The following is an 18,135-nucleotide window of genomic DNA, read 5'->3' as shown; positions in this document are numbered from 1 at the left end:
CGCCAAGGCGGCCGCTCCCGCCCTTACCATCGAGGCGGCGGAGGGGCGGGGGGGGGGGGCTCGGGGCCGGGAGCGGCGGCAGGGGATGGCGGAGGAGGAGGAAGGAGGGGGGGAGCGCCCCGGTGGCAGCGGAGGCGGGGGGCCGCGCCGGAGCGGCGTTTCCGCCCTTGGCCCTTCAGGCGAGCGCTTCCGTGCGGCAGCGGGGCGCCCCGGCCTGCCTCCGCGCTGCAATCTTACTGCAGGTTATTTATAGAGCAGAGCGATCCCGCGATGGAGCAGAGCTGGGGAGGGTTGAGTACACGGGGTTCGCGATGCCTTGGCTGCGGATAAAATAATTTGGCCCGTGATGAACAGCTCTCCCTCTGCTGGCCTTCCCCAAGGAGCAGGAGGGGAGATTCCCAGCTGGCATGAGCGCTTCCTTCCGCCCAAGGGCAAGAAGCAGGGAGGCAGGTTGTGCCAGGAGCGTTGGTAACAGCGGCAGTGGTTCGCACCTAACTGGTAAGGCGAGCAAGGCGCTGGGATTCATACCTTCCGTTCAGAAATCTAGGAGTTCAATCCAAATCCAGGGCTCTGCGCCTGGGAAGTGAAGGTTAAAGACCTTCGCTGTGCGAAGGAGTTTGAGAGGCCCTTCTTCTCCTGTAAAGCTGTGTAGGGAGGGAGAAAAAATTACACAGTGGTATGTGTGTTATTGCGTATTTTCTGTTTAGTAAGGTAGGGGAAGCTGCTGCCCAATGAATTAATCTCCATTTCCCATACTGTTGCTCTGAGTTTATTCTGATTGGCTTTTGTCAGTCAGAAGATATTTTAACAGTGTAACAGCTCCCTTTTCTTGTTTTGGGGGCTTTTTTGTTTGTGTGGCGTTTTGTTTTGTTTTTTTCCAACCCAGACTGAAAACTGATGGTCCAGGTATAGATTCACAGGTGAATTGGATATCCCTGCCTCTGATACAGGAGTATACATCAGAGGCAGGGCGGGAAAGGAAGCGGTAACATAATCTGTAGCTGTATGTCTTGTCAAAGCTCCATACTTGCAAACCTTTGATTAGATTTAAGCAGTCAGAAACAACAATCTCCCTGTTTGTGTGAAGAATTTAATGCAAAATGGCCCAAATCACAGGCAGGGCTGCCCACATTCTCAATCCTTGTCTTTCCAAAAAGCACACCACAGTACAGTTTTTCACAGATCAGAATGACAGACACAGGAAAAGCTCCAGACATGGGAGGCAACAGTATCCGGAGGCCTACTATCCAGGGCTGGAAGGAGCATTGCAATTTTGTAGTCTGAGCTTTGCCACTGCAGTAGAACTTAGTAGGCCTCAGTTGTTCTCTAAAGGAGCTTTTCTAAATGATTTCGAAGAAGCGGTTAAGGAAAAGTGCTTTGTGTTTGTCCTGTGTAAATTGTTCCAGAGTTTCATTCTTGCTATTGCAACACACACACTCCTGTCTAGTTTTCTGTTGCAAACTAAGCTGATTTCTTGTCGTCTTTCCCTCCCTCAGTCATTTTGGACATGGTGAAGATTTTATGACTTTTATAAAAAGTTATTATGTTCCCCACTTTTTCATTTGTCGTCTGTTTTCTAGACTAGGATGACAAGGAGGAGGTGAGAGGAAAGGGAAGAGGTTTCCTTGTGACCCGGGATTGGAATGAGTTTATACCCAGCAATGTGATAGCCATAGTAACTTTTTTTTTTTTTAATTGAATAACAGCAGTTGCTCTTAGTCGAGTAGCTGGTCTTTCAATTCACATGAGGCTGCTAATGAGGATAGTAGGGTCTAGTAGAAGAGAGATCTATAACTTTGGATTTCATAAACATGGAGAGAAATCTTGGAGGAGCCAGGAGGTTGGGTTTGCATCTTTTCAGTGTAAATTGTAATTATTTTTTAGTCAGTTAAAATATCTGAATTGATACCACAGTTCCCGGTACAGACATTACGCTTTGCGAGCAGAAGCATGTTAAGTTGGTACAAACGCATTGAGGACTGTAGTATTGTGAATATTTGGGGAATTCAGCCAGGTACTACCAGTCAAAATGGTTAGAATAGCAAATGATGGCATTGAGACTAGGCCATAGTTTTTGTGCTCAAACTGAATGTGGATGTGCGGCCAGAAAGGTTCAGTGATCCTGACTGGGAGGGTATCTGACTAGTTGAACCAACAATTTCTGTCAAATACAAGGTTGATATGGAAACATTGTTCAACAGCAGTTCAGCCTTGTTTTATATTCAAGAATACATTGTGCAAAGCTTATAAAATGAGCCTTAACGCAAAATAGCGGGAATCTGGCAAACGTCCTTGCGGGTGGTTAGAAACTGGCAAGCGGTAAAGATGGGGTCTAGAAACTGCCTTTCTGCTTTCTGAGCAGCCAGAAAGATAAGTCTCATTCTTAGCAGGACTAGGCACCCTAGCACACTCTGGCAAGACCCCGGAACAAGAAATGCAAGCCTTTTAGCACCCTGTGGATAAAACACAATAACAGTGTACTCTCTGGAGCGTTACCCTTATGGAAATGCTGTTATAATCCTGACAAAGGCATGCACCACTGAAGTAGTTGCAACAGGGATTTTTAAAGCGGGCTGAGGAAAGCACGTTTGCCCGGGATATAACGAGTCGAACTTGTCTAAGAGCACATTACGGAGGGCCCCAGAGCCTATAAAGCTTTTGCAACATAGTCTGTGCAAGAATTAAGTAGGTGTTATTTGTATTAAAATACCAACATCGATAAAGAAAAGATAGGAGGGTAAAACCCAGCTGCAGGATTAGGCCTCCGTTCCTCTCTCTAATTACCGTAACCTTGAAAGAAGAGAGCTTTACGTTGTATTGTGTGGCGCGGTGGTATTTGTTGGTATCTTTTTGTTTTGCTTCTGGCTTTGTTTGGTTTTGGTCCAGAAGCTATTCCATGGAGTCCGCGTTACTGGGAGGCTGTGCTACTTGTTACGGGCCATGAGACTCCATTTGGAGTAGAAGGGATGGTCCTGGTCGGATAGGATCCGTGGAGAGGGGATTACAGAGGAGCCAAAGAGATGTTGAGAACCGGTCTCCTCACCTGGGGGGCTCGTATTAGGCTGGTAATTCAAGCTAGAGGCTGGCACTCTGCTGTCAGCTCTAGGGCTTGTTTTGAGCGCTGTTTTAGAAATTCCTAGTTTTAGAGGAAGAATTTTGGGTTACGAGCTTACGCTGGTTGTGGGCTTATACCTGAGAGAATTCAGCTTGTCGCTTTATTTAGCTGTCCTTTAGCTTTAAAAGAAGGACTGTTTATGTCCTAAAAATCTGCTGTTTGAATCTTGTGTGTTACATTACCATTTTAAAGGAAAATTCCTACGTGCTTCATAATTCTGGTGACCTTTTTCCCCATCTTCCTTCTGTGAGCTAACATCCAATAGCTCCCATGGTGTGACTTCCGTGAATGAGAATCTCAAATTATGGAGGGTTGAAAAAAGATGTATCAATAAATAAGGAGGAAGAGTTCCAGCCAGAGGGGAAAAAGGAAGAAGAAGAAAAAAAAGATAAGCTGCTTTATTTAGAATATTTCGTGTGTACAGAAGACCTTGAGTTGCTGGAAGATTTCTGTCTTTAAGGATTTAATTCTAACAAGAAATGTAGTCAGGCTGCACTGAGTGCTCTGAGCTTTTTATTCCTAAGAAACCAGTATCTGTTCAAGCTGCGGTGGTTCTGTTTTCCTTCATTTAGGTGATTATTTTTTTTCTTACTTTTTTTTTTTCTTGGTGTTTCTAACTACACAGACTCTGGTATTTTCCCAGCAGTCTCACAGAAATACCAGCATCCTTTCTAGCAGCTCTAATACAATCAAGATGCTTTGCTTTGAACTTTCTGGTGGACATCCTTGCTGCTGGTTCAATTTTGCTGAGCCTTGCATCTGGTAGATCTGTAAAGCCTTGAGGATGTCTAATAATAATTTGAAAATTGTTAGTAGATTGTCTTAGAAGTATGAAGAACTTAGATACATTCATTATAGTGGTAGTTTCTTGAGTTCAGCTGAGTCAAAAAAAATATATTGGCTTTATCTGAGCATACCCTAATTTTATTTTGTCTTGTGTTTTAGGAAGCTTAAGTTCTAGCTCCTGCAAAGATGACGGGGTAAACAGGTAGCTTTTCCAAAGAAGATGTGGGGAGTGCACTCCTGGGCATGCATCTGTGCAAGAAAGGCAGTTGGATTTCTCCTCACTACTTTAAACAAACTGGTAGTGATATTTAGATGGGGAGAGAGGGAGGGAAAGGGAGGGAGCTCGGGGCTGGGAGTTGTCATCAGGCTTATCACGTTCCTAGCAATGCTCTTGCAAAGGTGCAGTTGGCTCGAGTCTCTTTAATTGCGTTTTTGGCAGCTGTCAGACCACAGAGGAACCTTCCACTCTCGGCGGGAGCAAAACGTGAGCCCGGTGCCGCACGGGAGCGCTCGCCGTGGGGCAGCCACAGGTCTGAGCGGGCAGGCGGGTCGAGCCGGGTGGGCTCCGGCAGCACCGGGCGCGGGGCTGGCCTCGGTCGTGGCTCCGGGTACCGTCGGGGCCGACTGCCTCGCTGAGGCAGTGACGGAAGCACGTCGCTCTTTTTTTGTGAGCCGTGGAGGAGCTGTGTCCGACTGCAGCCACAAAAGAGCTAGCAGAAAAACGGGGAGAGACCTGAGCAAAAAGACAAACAGTGAAAGGGGTGCTTAGAGGAAATCATATCGAGTTTGACTCCAGTAGAAAAACAGCGCTAGACCAAAGGAAGGGATTGGTTCAGTACCTGGAAGAAATGATGATTCACGGGAAAACTTTGAAACTGGTGAATAGCTCAGTAGCATTCATGTAACTGCCCTTAAACAGCGGTGCTTAATTTAACTGTAAAATAAAATGAATTTATTTATTGGTGCAAAATGAAAGTATTACCCAATCCTTTTACGTTCAGTGGTGCAATGTCTGGAGAGGTTTTCCAGCAGCAGTTCTGCCTCCTTTTCTAAGGATTTTGCACTGTTAGGAAAGAACCGTTTTGGAAACGCATTGGGATGGAGCCAGCAGATTTATTCAACATTAAAGATTAAAAAAAAAAAAAAACTCCACAAGTGACTTGCATGTAAACGTATATCACAAATCTGACACGCAAAGAGCATCCATACATATAATTAGTATGTGCAATGTGCTTTTTATCTGCACAGGGAACATCTGTGAATGAAAATTTCTGAAAGTGAGTGCCACTTTCTTGATATTTACAGTACTGCTGTGTTGTAGCTACCTATGTCGTGGCCCTAAATCCGAGCAACTAATTTAGGAGAGGAAAGAACTTCGAATCCTGTAGTGTCTTGGCTGTTGCTGCTCAGCTCGGTGCCTTTTCCTTGTAGTATTAAGCTGACAATTTCTTGTCGGTGTCTCCATCGGAGCCTGTAGAAGTGCTTTCTGACCCGTATGCAGGCCAGATGATAAGGTCCACGTCAGGACTTGCGTTTCAAAGGAAGGTTACTGGCCTCGTGTCTCATTCTAAATACCATTTGAGGCAGGTAGGGCTAGCTTTCAGAAAGCTAACCTCTGGTGTATTTTTCAGAGATTGGCTAACTGAAATAATCTTGCATCATTCAAATGGAGACTTGGTTTAGGGTACAGACATGTAGCAAGGGCATGGTGCCCTGTTTTCCCCTCCCCGGTAGCTCTGGTTGCCTGTTTTCTCGATGGCTTTGCAGTGTGCGGTCGGAAGGATCCCTGCAGGCCCCTTTTAGAGGAACGCTGGGCGCTTTGATGTCCGTTGCTCTGTTCGGATGGTACCACCTGCAGAACCGCTTGCCAGTTCCCTTCCCGTAGTATTATCCCCACATTGCTGGGTAGTGCGAGTTAAATTGGATTTTTCACAAAATAAACTGGATGTTTGCCAAAAATGAGTGACAAACAAAGCCTGGGGCAGGCTGTGTGGTAGGAACAGGGACATAGGGAATGGGACAGATACATGGGTCAGGTCAGGGAAAAGGAGATGAAGGGCTGGAGCTGATAAAAGCAAGATGCCCCTATTGGAAGGGATAGAGGCAAAGCTGGAGAAAGCCCCACTGGGTTGAGAAGCCAGGAGCTATTGAACTGGATTCATTCCTGCTCGTCCCCGCTGCAACCTTGGGTGAGTTGCGGAGGAGCCGGAGGGGAGTGTTGGTCTCTCCTCAGTGGGCGCTGGAGGCTCTGCGGGTTTTCCGACCTCCCCTGCCCTTCGCGGAGAGGCGAGCAGCGCCCTGCTCTTTGGAAAGCAAGCTCCGATTATTTCCTCTGCGCGGTTAAAAGTAAGCTGGCCGTTATCTCTGTTTAAGTGATAAAGCAGAACGTAAACCTGTGGTGGAGCAGGAGAAAGGAAAGCCAAGGAGAACAACTCACAGAGCAGGTGGGATGAGGGAGGAGGGGAAAAAAAAAAAAAAAAAAAAAGGAAAGTATGATACAGTTGACCTGTTGCACATGCTTGTATCTTCACCATGAATAACTTAGCTATTGCTATGGTCTCCTTAGAACTGGTGGCGTGGGTTTGTAGTGACCCTTTCAATCCCTGGAGGAGAGCTTGGTGTAAATACGTGGCGATTGCTTAAAAGTAGAACTGGTTAAATAGTGTGGGGGAAGCTAAAAAAAAAAAAACAAGTCCTGTGCCTGCGCTTGTAAATAGTTTTGTGAAATTACAATACCGACTTGCTGGCTCTGTTGATTGAGGCAGAGCTGTGGCTAAAAGCGAGCAAATGGCAAGGGTTTTGAGAAGTTGCTAAGTTCTCAGAAATAGGAGAAATGTCAACCCCTCAGTTATATTTGAAAGCTCTTACTGCTCAGGGCACTATTCTGCTCATCGAGAAGAGACGATAACAGCGCCTGGGTGGAGGGCTGCAAAACCTCAAGTATCAAAGCAAAAAATTTCGACCTAAAACGGCACGTCTACCCTTCCAGTTCCAACCCAAACCTGAAGAGGAGCAGGGTGGGACTGGAAAGGATCCAGTTATCAAAAGCGGTTTGAAGCATAACATAATATTATTTGTAGCAATTGGTGGAAATAGCTTTCCTCGGTTCTCTCTACCTCTCTCGCTCTCCTTTCATCGCAGGCTTAGAACGGCCTTGCAGATTTGGAAGAGAAGACTGTCTGGTTTTTTCACTGTCAGTTTAGATCACCGTGATGTAATTCTGTCTAACACATGAAGAGCCATTTGCTTGGCCTAGTAGAGATTAGGAATTAGTGCTTGTCTGTGGATATGTTGAGCCCCTGTTGCGTGTGCTATGAATAGGACAAAGGGAAGGCTGTGCTTAAATAGCCAGGGTCCTACCATCACTTTTAAAAAAGTGGCGGCTGTAATCGGACACTGGCTTCGTTGCCTTTTCAGAGGAATTTTTTGTTGCCAAACTGAAGGTTTCTGCAATTTTAAGTTATTCCCTCTGCAAACAAACCACTAGCCTCCCTGCAAGTTCAATGGTGTTAGTAGTTCTTTTGGGGGGGGGGATTATTCATCCTAATGATGTGACTTTTATGGCTCATATTTTCAAATCGGTCACTGTAACCAAAAGATAGAAGTAATAGAAAAAAAAAATCCACAAAATGGGAGACTTATGAAGCCACGTGACTTGGGGAACTGGAACTCCGAGAAAAGCATACCAGAGAACATATAAAGTTTGTAAAAATGGAGCTCCAGCATTCCCTTAAGTCTTCATTATCCAATAAATATTAGTAACTGAGTAACCTTTAAAATCTTTCAGGGAACCAGGAGCAACCTTGCTTAGGTTTTTCTGTGCAAGACCTGGAATAAAAGTAGCTAAATGGGATTAGAAATAAAAACTGTGCCTGCTTGCAGTTTCGGTGCTTAAATTGCAAATCCCTTCCACGTCACCCTCTGTTCCCCCATAAATAATGTCGTTTGGGTTGTCTCATTTATTTTCTTGATGATCTTACTTAATTTTTTTCATCTGTTACATCTGTTTACCTAAACTAACCCTCTGTGAAAAGGATTGGTTGTCATCACTATAAACTGCAGTAAGCAGGCACTCAAACTCTGCCCTGCAAAACATCAGCCTAAAAATGCCTGTAGGAGTGTATTAGGGAGCCCAGTGGCAGACTTCAGCTGAGGGAGAGGGTAAGCTTTTGAATTCCTAAATATACGACAAGTAATACAAAAAAGTGCTTGTTTGGGGCTTGTATTTCCAGGCTATGTGATATGTTGTGCATAAGAGCTTCTGGTGACTTTTTTTTTTTAATTGCCACGTGTTCATTTTAAATTGCAATTGCCAAGGGAGAGGAGAGGGAACAAGAGACACTGAAAAGGTAAACAAAAGAATCCAACCCAGTAGCAAAAGGAAGTTGAGGTGAAAGTTTCCTTTGGAAGAACAGAAAGGAAATAGTGCATGCTTTGTTCTGTGATATCTCCTAATCCTCGCTTCTTGGGTAACTGTGATATTTAACTGCAAGTATCCAAAACAGCCTTTGAAATACAGCTTTCAGCTAATTATTGGTGGAAGATTTTTTTTTTTCTTCCCTGCAGTGCTGGTTGAACAGAGAACAACAGTGCTGCAGCGTCGCTCTGAAGGCACCTATGTAAGATGAGCACACAGTGTGGTAATTAAATGAAAAAACACACTCAGGTCAGCATAAAACAGCCAAAACGAGCAGTTTCAACTGGACATAAAAGAACTTTTTCACCATTAGGATAGTCAGGCAGTGGAACAGGTTGCCCCAAGAGCTTGCGCCTCTTTGAAGGTAACCTCTTTGCTTGGGTAAGCCCTGTACACCCTAGTCTGATCTCGTTGCTGATCCTGCTCAGAGTAGGAGGTTAGATTGGGATGCCAGAGATCCCTTTCAGTCTGAATTATTTTGTGATTCTAAAAAAGCGTAAGCAGCAGATACCCTGAATTTCTGTGATTTCATACACATCCCCCTCTCTGCCCCACCACCACTCCATGCTGTTACAGTTTCCCAAATGATATATTGGGGAGCTAGCTTTCTGAATCTCTTTCCATTCCTGACTCAAGTCAGTGTTTTGTTTCACTGTAAACATATAACACAGCACAGGAAGATACTTTATTTCACTTTGCCCCTTGTGTTTAAAAAGTATTCCTCTTAAAGTGTTTTTTTGGCTCTGAAAGGCAGAAGACCTGAACTTTCCTCTAGTCTGACAAACTTTTCAATTTCCTAACTTGCCTGTAACCAGCTTTGAAATACAGGCAGAAAATTCACCTCAGTCATTCTCAGTCTGAATGTAATATTTCTAGTTACAACTCATTCCATTCTTTTTTCCTCAGTTATTTGAAATCCTAACTTCTCCTAAAAGCCAAGTTCACGTAAAATCGTAATCGAGTTTCTCTCTCAATATAAGTGGCAGGACTGCCTCTGACCTGTCCTCTGTTTCCTCCTTTTGTTTTGCTTTTAGATTGATTTTATTAAACTGTCCATTGACTTTCTTTGTCATCTCTGAAATGGTATTTGTTTTGCCATAGCACCTGGCCTCCAAGGATCACAGCGTTCTGAACAACCTGAAATGAAATAAGAAGTTTTCAAAGTCGATCAAGACCATTGCGTGCGTACAGCTAGGGGAGACTGAGAGAATTCAAGAGAATTTCCTTGGTCAGTATAGCAAATCACCGGCAAAACTAAGAGAGGAGCTCTCATCTCTTGACTTTTTTGTCTGCATTAACCATTTCTCCACGGTATCCTGGTGTAAAACATGCATTTTTACCCCTTAACTAGCTGCTTTTCTTCTCTATTCCGTCATACGGCTTGATGCTATTTGTTCATGTTAGGACTCTCCAAGCTAGTAAGTCGCTCCTGTGCTTCCTATCTGTTTTGGTTGCCTCACTTCATACAGTGCTCTGTAATAGTCTGTGAAGGGCAGCGTATGCATTGTTTGCTAGCTGATAGTTGCATAATTTTATTGTCGGAGTGCCCAGGAAATACATAAGTCTCAAACAACCACTTCAACCTGAGAGACCTGCTGAGGTTAGTCACCTTCCTTCAGCCTCCGGTCGGTTCCTCTGCTAGTGCAAGAGGCTTGCCCTCTGTCAACGGCAGAGGTTTACCGGGAGAGCAAAGCAAATGGCGTCTCGCTCCCCTGGGATCCCTTATTTTTACCGCCCGGGTTACAAGAGACAAACACGTGCAGTCGCGCGTCTTCCTTCTGTGCCTCTCCATTTGTTCGCAATGCAACGTAAATGTTTGGAGTTGGCATTGGCGTACAGGCTCCGACAGACTTTTTCTGCCAGTAGTTCTCCACTCTGGTGTGAAGATTGTGGGGTTGCGTAAGCGTAACAGGTTGCAGAATTTGACCTACAGAATCTTTTCTTGCTAGTAACGATAGATGAATGGGGAAGAGACGTGCCTGACTTGCACATCTTTGGAAGTTTCCTTCCTCGCAGGAAGCGAAGCAAATCTGGTCTGAAAGTCACCGAGACGTATGGGATGTGGACCCACTTCCTGTCATTTTTATGATTATTTCTTTTCATTTTCTTAACAGGATGATCTATATAATCTGATCCTTACCTCCAATTTGATAAAGACTTTCCTGTAGAAGTAAGAAATGCTCTGTTGGAAGATCCTGGGGCAAATCATAGTGGTAGCTTCAGAGCCAAGAGGCATATCTTGCTTTCCTTGGCTGAGAACTCCAAGTGCTCTCTGGCTGGCAAGTGCCTTTCACCCTGAATCCTCTTCCACTTCTTTTGTATCTGATCCAAAGCACTTTGTTCCCCCCAACCTCTTTCTCTCTTCTTACCTCTTGGAGAGGGATGTGCTGCAATGGGTATTTTGGGGGGCAGTTTTGTGGTGGTCTGTGATTTTAGTCTGTGGGATAAGCACCTAGAGTACAAAAGGGGTGCTCGTTTGTTCTGGTTTAGAAATCTGGAGTTATATATAACAGGAAGTAAAGTCACAGCATACACTCTAAAGCATAGTTGGGTTGCTTTCCAAATAAGGCTTGCCATTTCTGGCAGGAAACATAGGGATCTCTTGTAACAACAGAAAGTAAGAACAGGCTAGAAGAAGCAGTTTGCAAAATCCCAGCTCAGCTGAGGGTGACTGTGCCAGCAAAGACCAACCTTTTTGTGATCTTTGGTGCAGTGGATTAAGAAGCTGAAAGTTTTCTCTTCACGCCCCAGGAGTCCTGGGGTGGTGTGAGTATGGAAAGCATCTTAATCCCACAGCCTGTGCTTTCAGGCTGGCCATCGTCTGTTCCAAAAACCAAACCCCAAACCTGTTCGGTGCTATGTTTATCTCTGTTGGAGTTTTATATTGTTTCTGTGTCCTCCTTCAGCCCGGTGATGTGAACTGCCAGTCCAATAAGCTGCGGGATCTATGCATTACCCAAGCCTTCACCTTTCCTATTGCGTTTTTGGTGTCCTTTTCCGAGAGGCTTCATTTTCCAAGCTGTGAAACCAGGGTCTGTTGTGGCACAGCCAAAATATGGGATGCTGGAAGAAGGGTATCTGAGTGTTGAGGGGTTGGGTACTCTCTTCTGCCTTTTGCTGAGCTACCAAACACTCTTGTGCCTGGATGTGTGTTACACATCTCTCTGTAACAAGTGTGCTTTTTTGTTTTGTTATTTTGGACACATGATCACTCACGTCATGAGTGAGTTGCCAGACCAGGCCCCAAGCAGCGTGTCCAGGCCCCTCTCTGCCTTACTGGAGAAGAGGGATGGAGTGGGACAGTCCATGCTATAGCGGCGGGTTGAAACAGGCCTCCTAGCAGCCCCTGAAATGTGGTTTTACGCTCCCACAGGGTGCTTCTGTGCTTGGTGAGCGTGGGAGGAAAGGCAGGCTGTCTTCCCCTTTCCTCCGGGGAAGACTTCTTTTCCTTGGCAGAGCCCCCAGCAGCAATGGCTATTGGAGGGTGGCACGCAGCGAGCTGCGCTAGGCCTCTGAGGAGCTTCTGAGCCCGGCAGGCGTCCTTCCCACCGCTTCCAACTGCAAAGAGAGGAAGAGCCGCAGAAACGGGCGAGGAGAATTCCCTCTTCCAAAGGTTGCAGCGAGGAAACTGTAATAAAACCCAGAACCCCGTAACGTCCTAGCAACACCCGCGTGCAGTGGCGGTAGCAACGCTACGGCCCGGAGCGGGACGTCGGGTTGTCCCAGGGGCGCGTCCACGCGGAGGGCCCCTTCTGAGCCAGTTAACGAGATGCAGTTTGGGGAGAAAGACAGTGGCGTTTCAAGCAGGTGCTCTGGGCCGGAGTTTCCAACGCTCCCCAGGTCCCCCGGCACGGAGAGCAGCAGTTCCCCCCCCCCCCCCCTCTGTGCGCACACACACACACGCAGGAGTTAATTGGGTGCTGTGAGGTTAGCGCTTCGAACTGAGGCTGCTTGCCTTGCGCTGGGGGAATCAACAGGAGGGAGGGAGGGAAAGCACCAGAAAAGCATCAGGCCCCTAGGGTGACGTCTGGACAGCGCTAAGATCCAAGTCCCAAATTACAGCCCCATGTCCACATCCGCAGTGGCTACCTGTATGCAGAGGGGTCCAAAGTCTACAGGTGCTTTGCCAGTGCCAAGAAGGATCTCTGGCTTCATAGGCACCAACATGCTTATCTGTATCTTACAGGTACCACTGGCATCTGCAGCCTGGCTAGTTCGTTGACTTTATTTTATTTTTTTCGGGGGGGATCAGAGGAGCCTCAGCTAGGTCTTGGAGCATATGCGACATGGTGGCAGCAGTGGTAGCTTGCTTTTAGGACGATGGTTACTGCAGCATCTCTCCATCTTTAACAGAGACCAACAAATCTATGCGGTTGGTGGTGGTGGGGGGGAGAAGATGGATCGTCTCGGTGCCTGGGCAGGCGGTCAACTCTTGACTCTTGCTCTCCTTCTCCACTTAAAATACTTCCCAGTTTCACCCATAAGTACTACTTTACCCACACTGATGAGCTATTCTCTTGTCAAAAAGTTCAAGTGCTTTAATGATGTCCTCCCAGCTGCAGGATTAAAAGAGGAAAACCAGAGAAATCTACTCTTGTTCAATAATAATAAGGAATCATAATTTTACCTAAGGCTAAATACCACCCATGTTTCCATCAGTACGTCACCTGAATATCTCTAAAAATCCCTGTGAGGAATCGAAAGCAGGTTATTTCTGCGGGCAGAGCCCGACGAAGCAGGTTCTGGCGGCGGCGAGCGAGTGGGGCGCGGGGGAGAAAACCCCTCGCTAAATGGCAAGTTAGGAACGGCGAGGGGGAAAACGTGATTTCGCGGCGGCCGGCTCTGCTCGCCGAGGCGGTGCCCGGAGGAGGAGGAGGAGGACGGCCGGGCCCCGCCGGGCCCCTTCGGCGCCCGCCACTTGTTGCGCCTCGAGCCCCGCGCGGGGCCGTTCGCACCTCGCCGCCGGGCCCCGGGAGGGAGGAGGGGGGCGCTGAGCCGAGCCGTGCTGAGCCGGGCCGGGCCGGGCCGCCGAGGGGCACGTCCCCGCTGACGTGCGGCGCGGCGATTGGCAGCGGCGCGGCCTATATAGGCGCGGGGAGGGCGCCGCGGCGCTCTCCCAGGAGCGCTCCGGGGCTTCTCCGGCAGGGCGGGCGAGCGGGGCACCGGCCGGAGTGAGTTACGGGCCGGGCCGGGCCGAGCCAGGGGGAGGGGGGAAGGGGAGCGGGGATTGGGGGGGCGCTGCCCGGCGGAGGAGGCCCGGGGGAGGAGGGGGGCGCGGGCGGAGCGCGCCGCGGCGCCGACGTGGAGGCCGGCGGGGGAGGGGGGGGGGCTGCCCGGCGCGGCCTCGCTTCCTCCTCCCGGGCACCGACGTGTCAGCGCCGCCGCCGGGCCAACTTCCCGCGGGCCGTGCCGCGGCCTCCCTCTTCGTGGGGCCCGGTGAGTCGCCGCGGAGGCGGCCGCGGAGCCCGCCGAGCGGTTTGGTTTGGGGGAGTCGGGGTTGGCGGCCCCCCCCCCCCCGGGGGGAAGAGCGGCGGCGAGGAGGCCGGCGGCGTGGGGAGGCTCAGCGGAGCCCCCAGCCCGCGGCGGAGCGGCCCGCCTCGGGCTCTCGTCCAGCGCCGCGGCAGCCTTGCGAAAGGCCCGAGGTGAACAACCTTCTAGTAAGTAGCGGGGATTGGTCAAATCAACCTATTCCGCTCGCTTCGCGATAACAGGCGCCAGGCTTCCCCGCTGCCGGCCACCCGAGAGCGCGCTCGCGCCAGACGCCGGGACGAGCCTCGGCCGCCGCCGCTCCCCGCGGGCCTTCCAGCACGCGTCCCGCTGCTGGGATCCGGACGGATGCTGGGGAGCCGGCGGGCCCCGGTGTAGCTCCCAGCCGGCGGCCCCCAACGAACGCCACTGCTCCTGGGCGAGCGCGCGTTCGCCCACCGGCCGCGTTCGGCGCTCGCTGGCCCTCGCGTGCCCGCCGACCCAGCGGGTTGGGCCTGCAGCCGGCGGCCAAGGCGCGACCGCCTTTCCGCCGTTCTGGCTTCGCCGCCCGGAAAGCGGCGCTGAGCCCCCCGCCTCTCCCCGCTGTATCGCGTTGCAAACTCGGGTCTAATTTGATCTCCGCGGCCCTGGGCGCCTTTGAGCGCTGTGGCTCTGCTGGCTCCCCTCGACGCGTGGGGAAACTTAATCAGCTCGCCCGCCGGCCTGCTCGTTTGGCTCCTTCCCTCCCTCCTGCCGCGCTCCGCCCTTCCCTGCCGCGCTTCGCCCTGCTCTTAATGTCCCCGGCCTGTTCGTAGTTGCCCCGCGCCGCTCTGCCCTGGTGGCCGGCAGGGACGTGGCGGCGGGGCGCGGGCTGACAGCCGGCGCGGCCGCGCGGGGCCCTTTAAGGCGCGGCCCCGCCCCCCGCGGCGTCGCGGCCCCGCCCCCGCGGCAGCGAGGCCCCGCCCCCCCGACGGCGCGGCCCCGCCCCCCGGCGGCAGTGCTGAGGTGGCGCTCGCCGCCACCTACCTCGCGTTGCCTCCGGGTCCGGCTGTGAGCGGAGCGGCGGCTCCGGCAGCGCGGAGCGTAGCCCGCCCTATCCCCAAATCCCCACCGCGCAGGGAGCAAAACTCCCGGGCTTCGGCGCCCCGGGAGCCCGCTGAACCCCGTAAGCACCACACTGACACCCCGTAGGCGCAGCCCGAACGGGAGGCGCCGGCGCCAAAGCCGCTGGTCGTCGCGGCGGGCAGGCGGCCGGCCGCGAGCCGCCGCGGCCCGCAGTGAGCCGGCCGCTCGGGGTTACTGCGGAGCGACAGCGTTTGGGTTTTCCGCTTGCCATTCGGGTGACGAAGCAGAAGTTGGCGCGGCGAAACCCTGCTGTTAACGGTTTCCCTTCGAGTCTCGAGCCGTTCTCGGGCCGCAGCTGGCGCGCACGCGGCGAAACCGGCAGCTGCGCTCTGGAGGAGGGCAGCGCCCGTCGGCGGCGCTCTCCCCAGAAACGAGAGCCCCGAGCGCGGCTGCCCCCTTAGCAAGGCTCTAGCCAGACCTCGGCAGCTGGCGGCCGGGACGCCTCTCCCTCCTGCCGTCGCTCCCGTTCGCGGCTTGCCACGGCACGGCGGCTCCCTCCACCGTAAGGCGCCGGGCTGAAACGGGGCCGACAGCTGGCTCCGCAGGCCTTCCCCAAATAGTCTGCGATGGGCGCAGCGCCGCTAACGCGCTCTCCTCGCTTCCGCGGCGGCCTGATCCGGGCGGTGGTGTAATCCTCGGTGTAGCCGGGGGCGTCTCAGCGGCAAGGAGGACTCGAGATTTCTCCGAGGTTAGATCGCTAGCCGCCCTTCCGTGAATGCCAGCGCGCGCCTTGCGGGACCTCGGCGCGCTGCGGAAGCTCTGCTGCAGACACAGCTGCTGTGCTGGTAGCTGTCCCCTCGGAGAAGAGGATTTTCAAAGGGTTAATTGTAACATTAGCTCCCCTGCTTTGGCAGTGCAGGTGATTTTTCCTTGTGCTTGATACAAGTCACGTTGAAACAGACGGAAAGAGTCCACGTGGCCTTCGTTGAGGTGCGGGCTAGGCCTGTACAGCTTGCGTTGCCGCTGTCTGCACTCTTCTCTCTCCTCTCCTCCTGCGTGTCACCTTCCCTGGGTGTGTCACCGTGCAAGCGTGGTGTGACCTCTACATTAGAGACCATGTGCATTTGAGCAGGCTTTCCTCACAATTTGGCAAGGCCAGAAATGGCAACTATCGTTTTACTGAAGAGCACCCGACTTCAACTGTGGTTGTAGAGGGCTCGTTCAGAAGATGCTTGGCAGCACTGCAGGCTGGTGTAGGAAGCAGACCTTTTGTCCCATGAGCAGATAGAGGCACTGTGGTTTCGGAGATTGCCAGCCCTACAGCAGCGTATATAAGCAGTCTGAGGGGGCAGAAGGAGATGTTCTACATCTGGCAGAGCATATACTGCAGTGGCTTTTAAATTTTTGACTTGTATTCCTAAACAATTTTTCAGTGGAGTTGCAGACCCAGATTCAGTGGATATAAAACTCTTAATAATGGGCTATTTTTTTCCTGGTCCCATCTTGTGGATGTCTTTGAAACAGTCCAGGTAAACCAGTGTGTGGTGTTTTTTTTTTTTTTTTTTTTTTTTTCTTTCCAACCTCCAGGCTTTGGCCTGGAGACAGAGTTCAGTGTCTGGTGTATGATCTTATTACAATAAAAAATGAAGAGGTAGACTGGCCAGCAGCTGTGCATGGATAGCCCTGTGTGTTTGCCTCAGTTTGTGAGGAAGTCTGCATTGATTCACCCAAGCTCCACTAAACTACATTCCTAACTTCTGACTGATGGCAGTGCTGTTGGCAGATTTTCAGGTTGTTAGTCTCCTCTGACTGGATGCTCGTGGTGTTGCTCGCAACCCTGAGATTTCAGATCTCTCTTGCACATCTGTTACTGATCGACTTTATTTTCGTCTGAGGCTGGATGGCTGCTCTTGTAGCCAGGGTGATGCGGGAGTAGCTACCTCAGGCTTCCTGTTGTGAGGTTTAAGTAGATGGTGGTGGTGCACATAACTTCAGTAAGACGTGACAGGTGAAGTAGAGTGAGATGTGATTCAGTATGAAAGTTTTTTGGGTAGGATGCAAGTTTAAAGCACAGTAGAGACTGTGCTCTCTTGAAAGTTATAGTAATAGAGGTGTCATTTTTTCTTATTGTCTTGGAGCAATCACATAAATTGCTTTTTCTTTTTTTCTTCTTTAAAGCAAAAGCTGGCAGGCTGACAGACGGGCAGCTTACAGGACGGACTCTCTGGCTACTGACCATTTAGCTGGTAAGTTCCAATTCTGGCGGTGCCAAAGACTGTTGTTACTGGGCTGCTTGCTTATCAAAGAGATTTTCTGAGTGTATCCCCAAATCAGTGAGAGCTCAGACACCTACATGAATTTTGCTTAGGAAGAGGCCACATCCTGGGCCCACATGTTTGGGGGCTGGAGGCGGGGAGGATCTGGGAGGGGTTACGTAATGGTCTCGGGCTGCCTGTCCAGATCTTCAGATACTCATTTAAAAATGACCCACCTTTAATCAATGGCCAGATTAATTGTAGTATGCTTTAACAACTTCTGTTGTCCTCCTTGCCAGTGACCTTCTTAAGTTGCACTTCCCCTCCCTTCTGAATGAGGAGCTCTGGTTTTGGCGCACACTGTGCTGTGCGGAGGTATCTCCTCCGGGTTCCCATCCAGTCCAGTGAGAAAACTGGGCACCTGACTGGAGCTGTGGACACCTTTCCAGAGGTTGACTAGAAGAGTGTTTAGTAATAGTTTGTCTTCCTGGAGTAATTTCTCTGCATGTGGAATGAGGTTGGTAATAGTGCTGCTGCGTGTGTCTTTTTCAGTGGCATACCCGGATTGTGTGTGGGTGGGAAGTCGACAATGAGCTCCGTGGCAGTTTTGACCCAGGAGAGCTTCGCTGAACACCGCAGCGGCCTGGCTCAGCAGCAGGTGAAAGGTGAGAAAACGCAGTCGAGTTCCTGTCACGTGCCTCTCGGTCCTTGTGGCCTACTCAGACCTAACGTCCCTGCTGCTGCCTAAGCTCACTCCATGCATCTGGTTCCCCACTAGCGTGCAGAAACTGAATTCTCTGTTCCCAGATTGGTGGCCCACCAAACTCTGGCTTTCCACCAGCATCAGAACAGTGGCAATGCTTTGTCCTACCCTGCACAGTGCAGAGCCACGAGGAAGCAAGCCTTAGCTCTCCAGAGAGCTCTTGACAAGCGATGCTGTTGCCTGGGGGACAGGATACATGCAAGAGTGGGACTCTGGGCTGCAGAGGAGCCTCATGGGATCAGAGTGCTGGGTTCAGTCACTTCCTTTG

The 18,135-nt window shown here is 50.5% G+C and overlaps 1 protein-coding gene across 2 annotated transcripts in view; it reads left to right on the top strand.

Moving 5' to 3' along the window:
- The window catches only part of HDLBP (high density lipoprotein binding protein), a 39,472-nt gene that overhangs the window by 373 nt on the left and 20,964 nt on the right, over positions 1-18,135 (top strand). The window contains exons 1-3 of one of the 2 annotated variants that reach the window (XM_062582223.1): positions 13,424-13,489; positions 17,028-17,095; positions 17,657-17,769. In XM_062582223.1, the coding sequence (XP_062438207.1) occupies positions 17,694-17,769 (76 nt within the window). In that variant the 5' untranslated portion in view covers positions 13,424-13,489; positions 17,028-17,095; positions 17,657-17,693. Of the gene's footprint in view, positions 1-13,423; positions 13,490-17,027; positions 17,096-17,656; positions 17,770-18,135 lie in introns of those variants that run through there. The other variant, XM_062582222.1, reaches the window with a different exon arrangement.

The sequence above is a fragment of the Rhea pennata genome, chromosome 9 (assembly GCF_028389875.1).
Source record: "Rhea pennata isolate bPtePen1 chromosome 9, bPtePen1.pri, whole genome shotgun sequence".
NCBI lineage: Eukaryota > Metazoa > Chordata > Aves > Rheiformes > Rheidae > Rhea > Rhea pennata.
This window is presented reverse-complemented; position numbering and strand designations above follow the sequence as displayed.